Source organism: Anarhichas minor, unplaced genomic scaffold (genome assembly GCF_050575085.1).
Source record: "Anarhichas minor isolate MPS153535 unplaced genomic scaffold, ASM5057508v1 ptg000067l, whole genome shotgun sequence".
Lineage (NCBI taxonomy): Eukaryota > Metazoa > Chordata > Actinopteri > Perciformes > Anarhichadidae > Anarhichas > Anarhichas minor.
Genome location: NW_027466513.1, coordinates 3052501 through 3059182, shown reverse-complemented (window position 1 = coordinate 3059182; position 6682 = coordinate 3052501). Strand labels below are relative to the sequence as shown.

At 42.8% G+C, this 6682-nt stretch overlaps 1 protein-coding gene across 4 annotated transcripts in view; it reads right to left on the bottom strand.

Annotated features, from left to right (window-relative positions):
* Positions 1–3516: 3516 nt before the first annotated feature.
* arl14ep (ADP-ribosylation factor-like 14 effector protein) overlaps positions 3517–6682 on the bottom strand; it is a 7410-nt gene continuing 4244 nt past the window's right edge. Inside the window, exons 7-9 of one of the 4 annotated variants that reach the window (XR_012947688.1) lie at positions 6412–6682; positions 5772–5812; positions 4970–5067 (exon numbers count right to left, since the gene is read on the bottom strand). The exon at positions 6412–6682 is cut by the window's right edge and continues 155 nt beyond it. Coding sequence is in view for 1 of the 4 variants with exons in the window: in XM_076078602.1 (XP_075934717.1) it covers positions 3799–4030; positions 5772–5812 (273 nt within the window). In the remaining 3 variants the exon portion in view is untranslated. Of the gene's footprint in view, positions 4031–4969; positions 5068–5771; positions 5813–6307 lie in introns of those variants that run through there. The other 3 variants (XM_076078602.1, XR_012947689.1, XM_076078601.1) reach the window with 3 other exon arrangements.

The following is a 6682-nucleotide window of genomic DNA, read 5'->3' as shown; positions in this document are numbered from 1 at the left end:
TTTTGGACATTGGGTATATTTTGGATTTGCTCCCAACCGTTCACCGGTTAGGAGTTGATTCCTTTACATGGTGTTCTGCACCTTATTGATCGGTTTTTTAAACAAATGTTTTATTGTATATTATTTTATATTTGCACTGTTCCTTCTTCGTACTGTTGCACAACCTCGTGATAAATTCAATTTTTTTTATCTTATCTAAAATAGGAGACAGGATTTGACTGACAGTCCAAAACCCAAAAATATTAGATGAACAATGATGTGAAAAAAATTAAGAGCAGCAAATATTCCCATTTGAAAAGGTGGAACCAGCTAACACTGAGCAATGTTGATGGGTCGGTCCACCACTTTGCTCCAAACCGAAATACCTCAACAACTATGGGATGAAGCTTTATTTATTGATTATTGAATTGTTGTCCATTCATTTTGGGTTGACGCGATTGATTGACCAATTGTTTCAGCACTACTGGATTCATTAAAACAAGCTGGCACCACTTCAGATTCATGACAGTATATGTAATATATTTATTTAATTGTACACACACATGAGTGAAAGATGGGACAGCCCCATTACTTCATCCTCTCTGTCAGCATCCAGACAGACCGTGGACCTGCTCACCCTCGTGTTCATAGATTTTGTTTCAGCCTCTAAACTCGTCACAGACTCTTCTGTCACATCTCCGCTTCGCTGTGAACACTGCAGGCTGGATATCCGCTGACAGATTTCAGTGCGTTCGGGTCATTGGTGTCGTCTAATAGCGGATTGTTTTTTTTATCCGGCCGCTCCCCGGAGGTTCGTGCTCTCTCCTCACGAATGACTGCCACAGCCAATATTTAGATAGACATTTTATCAAGTTTATAGACGAGAGTGTCGCTCTGCTGGAGGGAGGAAATGGACACAGTCATGCAGGTGGCTCTGTGTCTGGCTATGATGAACTCTTCCTTGAGTTGAATTTCATAAAAACTAAGAACATAGATTTTTTTTGGAGCTTATATACTAAACATTCCTGACCGGCTGTTAACATCACACAGGGCTCTAAATGAGCACATGAATATATGTGCATGTGTTTCTGTCTGCTTTTTGTTTTTTTGGTTCGGCAGCTTGAATTTAATGAATGTGTGCTTAAAGCCAGTGAGCTGAAATGTCGAGCGATGATGTTGCAGATTGCAACCAACTGAAACTTCTCGACGTGTAGGAGAGCTGCATTGGTCGACCGTAGATTGTTTACGAGAAGTGGATGTCGTCACTGTGACGTCAAACATCGTGACGTTTTGGGACTACCATCTTGAAGCCTTGTGTTTGGCATTTTGGCCGTCGCCAATCTTGGTTTTTGGTTGTCACCGTCTTGGCTATTTGCAACCAAAAGTAACACGAGAGGAGTTAAGTAAAACTGAACGATGAATAAGACATTTTCAGGCAACCAAAATGTTACAATTATCTTTCATGAACTGAAAACACACCGTGAAAGGGTTAAAGTTGCAAGACGAAAAGACGGACAACTCCGACACCGGACAACGCCTTGGTAGCAACCTGTCAAGACTCGACTTGAAACTAGAGATTGAGACCATGAACTCATGTTTACAATGTTTACTGAGGTAATAAATCAAAAGACAAGTAGAGTCATTTTCTCATAGATTTCTATACAACCAGAGGAGTCGCCCCCTGATGGTCAGTAGAGAGAATGCAGCTTTAAGCTACTTCAGCATTGGCTTCACTTTTCCGACCTTTCTGACACGAAAAAAGCAAATGTCTCTCTCTAGAGCCAGTGTTTGGTTTGTCCGTTCTGGGCTACTGTAGAAACATGGCGGCCAGCTCTGTTAAGAGACAGAGTCTGTATATAAATACAAACGGCTCATGGACAAGGTAATATTTGGACCTGATGGTGGCGCTCTATAGAAAGCTACAATCCAGCCTATGGGGAACATGTATTGGGTATTCTTCATGACATTCCGTCCAATAGTTGTTGAGATATTTCAGTGTGGACCGAAGTGATTGACTGACCGAACCAGAACATAATATATTCACTGTTTAAAGTCAACTGCTTCATGAGCAAAATGTCCTGATGTTGCTTCTGCTTAATATTCCCACCAGCAGCCAGTATATGAGAGAGAGTGGGCGTCATTTAAAGCCTGATATCTGGAGCATCTCCTGCTCACAGAGCTGAGAATAAATACTTGAACTTGGATCGGAGTTTGGAACAAAACTTCGGCTGCTGTGATGAACGACTTGTTAGCATCGACTCGCTCTCTGCTCTCTGCTCTCATCGACTTGGTTTTTATAAATATTAATAAGCTTCATTTGTATGTGGCTCCTTTTAAAATGAGCTATGAAACGCATTATGAAGACTTTACTGGATAAGAAAACATAGCAACCAGAACAGCACTCCCTAAAGTTACTGAAACATGATGTTTGTGATTGTTATGGTAAACTGACTGCACACCACATTACATGCCCTTTCTCCCCACAGTTCAGATTTGGCAGGACCATGCTTGTCAGCCCTTTGCTGCAAATGTTCCCCCGTAAATAAGCAGGAGGATATGAAGACAAAGCAACCCCCCCCCCCCCAAGTCTGCATGACACTGGACCTGAGCTCAAGGACAGCAGGGTGTGTATAAATGAGATCTGCAACTCTTTCTTTAGCCAGCGTGATGAACTGCTGTCATGCTGCTTGTCTATTGCCTTTGGTCAGTGTGTGTGTATGTGTGTGGTGTGGGGGGGGGGGGGAGTAAGGTCCACTTGTGTGTCCAGTCTGTGATAAACGGGGGAAAAAAAGACCCTAATGGAAATAAAAACGAATGACATTTTAAAAGGACGACTCTACCGTCGCTGTAATTAAAAGGCCTCCGTATAGCGTCGCTTTAGTACAGCGCACATGATGGAATGAAGGGTGTTGCTGTCAGTTAGGAGGGATTACCTTCCCCGACACCACCGTCTGTACGACCCAACACCTCACTAAAGGACACTTTAATTCCTCCGATTCATTCTGTTGATTTAACTCAGCAGCTCCTGAAGTTGGAACTGGTCGTGCTTAGCCTTCAACCCTCAGATCTTGCTGAGCTTTTATTCTTTTTAAGTGCCAAAACCATTACAAAAAACAACTATGGCTTCTTCTGTAGTTATCTTTAAGCGTTTTTCTTTCTTTCAGACCCCGAAGAGGTTTGGAGATATAGCAAGAATGGGGATTTGGGGAAAGGGTTGAAAACCCGGGGACAGTTTTTTTCCTCCACATTGTTATGATACTCTGCTCAGAACTACATTTAGATTGAATTAATCTCGTTAACCAACCATGGGCCTAATGGGAAACCATAGCCTTCAAAATAAAATCCTACAGAATTGATGTAATCAGATGTTCAATGTATTCGAGCTATTTTGTTCCTTCCTCATCTAGTTGTACATTAACTACCGATTCCCTGCTTATGGAATAATCTGAAAATAATAAAGTATCTCTCTACGTAATGGGCTCCCTACTGCGCCCCCTATGGTCAGCTGCGGTAATGGACGGACCAGCACATCAAGGATTCGATACATTTTTCAGTTTTATTGAATATGAACAAAAACAACCTCCTCCGCAGATGTTTAATGCAGACACTAAACATAAGACACTAAACTTAAGACACGAAACATTTTTTTAACTGGAGAAAAAAATATATATCAAAAAAAAAAACTTTAACAGGAAACCAAAATATTCACAAGAGCACATCCAACATTCAGCAGAATAGCTTTCTACCACAGGCCGTGTCTGTCTTTGTAAATCCTGATAAATAGCAGTGACCATCGTGGGACATTCTTTTGAATGAAGCTTACTGAACAGCAAACTTGTTCCGGATGATCTCTCCGCCCTCCACCTCCACCTGCTCGTAGAGCCACTTCCTGTCGCAGCGGCACTCCACCCCGCACTTGCGCGAGCCGCAGTCGGGGCAAGGGTAGAAGCAGCCCATGCAGTCCACGTCCAGACAGTCACACATGTCCTTGTTGTTGGAGAGCAGCCGGCCTTTGTTGTCGTACACTCTGCTCTTGGCCCCGACGGTCTGTCTGCGGGCACGAGAACAAACACCGACATTACTTTTGAGTTTTATTTAAAGCCGACGACGACGGTTAATATCACTCACTGAGGGATGGAAACCTGGGGACAGTTTCGGTTTTTCACATCATTATGAAACAACCCTCAAATTCAGAATTCATGAAGCGCATGAAGCAACCCAGGGCCTAGAGGAAAACCACACCGTCTGAAAGCTCAGGTTAGGAAGTTATTCCAGCTGTTTTGTCAGAAAGTGGAGTGCCGACATCATCATCTAGTACTACATTAACTAATGAGTCCCTACGTATTATGAGTCCCACTCACTCAGAATTCAAACCTTTGGGAGACAACGGAGGCCACCTGTACCGTTGAACTCGACAGGTCGTTTAAACGTCTTCTCTACTGCGCCCCCTAAGGCCAGATGTGAAACTGAAAAGTAAAAGTAGAAACAACAACATCTTGACATATCTTAAGAAATATGTCACCAATGTTGGGAAAACTTTTGTTTCTTAAAAGGTACCAATCGATCATTACCTGCTGCTGGAAACACAATGTGTTTGACAGATTGCTATTCTTTAGGAGACAACACGCTAGCTGAGATAGCTGCACGTGGAAGCTGAGCATTAAGTTGTATGTGGGCTAAGAGATAGACGACTCTCTCTATTCTGGAGAGAGACATCAACAGGCTTTTTAAAAAACAGAACCCCCGCAAAGCAGCCGGCCCAGACTCTGTCTCCCCCTCCACCCTGAAGCATTGTGCTGATCAGCTGTCTCCAGTGTTCACAGACATCTTCAACACCTCCCTGGAGACATGCCACGTATCGGCCTGCTTCAAGCACGCAGCACGTGAAGCTGGGAAAGCACGTCTCAGCCTCTCGGACCATCGGCACCGGTCCCCTCCCCCAAGGCTGCGTTCTTTCCCCTCTGCTCTTCTCCCTGTACACCAACAGCTGCACCTCCAGTCACCAGTCCGTCAAGCTCCTGGAGTTTGCGGATGACACCACCCTCATTGGACTCATCTCTGGTGGGGATGAGGTCAGCCTCAAGGACCCTGAAGCGAGCAAGAAAGATTGTAGGCGACCCCTCTCACCCTGGACATGAACTGTTCGTGCCCCTTCCATCTGGCGGGAGGCTGCGGTCCATCAGGACCAAGACCTCACGCCACACGAACAGTTTCTTAACAAAGCCCGGGACCCCCACTGACTCTGTCATCCCCAGGACAATTTCCTACTGGTCACTCCCCTGCACATCCCTATGTTTCTCTATTCAAACACACTCAACACTTTTAACATTTCACTTGTTTACAGTCCTGTTATCTGTTTGTTGTGCACTTTATTTTATATTCTATAGTAAATTTTAATATGTTTCTATTTCTTGCATTGTTGTTTAATGTTATTGTTATGCACCACCCGCCATAACAAATTCCTTGTAGGTGCAAACTTCGTTGGCAATAAACGGTTCTGATTCCGTTTTATTCTGTTTCTTTAAACTGCCAGAAATTAGAGAATAGTAGAGAAATGTATAAATCTCAAATGATTTTTTTCTGTTTCACAAGAAGGTGGAGTGACGGCCACATTACAAAAGAAGAAGCACATTTACCGCTTTGGCTCAACAATCATTCTCACAAACCGAACTAGGACAAGGACACACATTCACTGAAGAGCAGAGATCAAGTGGTGAAAACTGTAAAGAAATGCTGCTCCCATACAATTCAGCAGAGCTACAGAGAGAATATACACACACACACACACACACCTGTCCATCAGTTGTTTTCCTCCGCGGCCTCCTCGTCCACCCTGTGACAGAACAAACAAAGTACATTTTAAAGCCAACAATCATCCCAACAATAGTTTTCTACATCGTTAATCACAAGAAGAAATGCATTTGCTCACGAGACCTTTGCATACACATACTAAAAAGAGTATCTCTCTGCAACCACAAGGTCTATTTGAATAATTTTGGTGTTATAATAAAGGTAACACTTGTGAGATTTCAGTTCAAATGTGTGTATGTATATATATATATATATATATATATATATATATATATATATTTTACTGGTTAAGAGTAAATAGAGATGGCACAGCACAAATTAAAAAGTTTAGAAGCGGAAGAATTAAAAAATTAGAGCGGTTTTAGTCCAGAGAGGTCAGGCGAGGATGGGCATCATGTGTGCCATTTGAATTTTGTCATGGACCAAACTATATATATTTCACTTGTATATTACTAATGGTGTTCAATACATCCAAATACATATTTTCCCCATTCAAAAAACAACCACACAAACCAACTGAATGTTTCATCCAAATGGAAGAGATTTAATTTGAGCAAACTGTAAACATTTGTAACAATACAAACTGTAAAAACAAAAAGGTAAAACCAACAAACTATTTACATCATTTAGGTCTTGTGGCTGAAGGCCTTTGTCTGGGTGGGGTCTGCTGAGCCTTCAGCAAACTCCAGCATCAGTCGGTCGTACTCGGCAGTGTTCCTTTTTTTGTCGTTTTCCTCGTCCTCTTATGGGTCACTGAGGTGATGTGACCACATGACACGGGACCGCTTTGAGTCCATTTTGTGGTCACTTCACCTCAGTGACCTAAAAGAGGACGAGGAAAACGACAAAAAAACGGGGAACTGGAAGTTGTACGGCCATTTCGTCCTCCAGT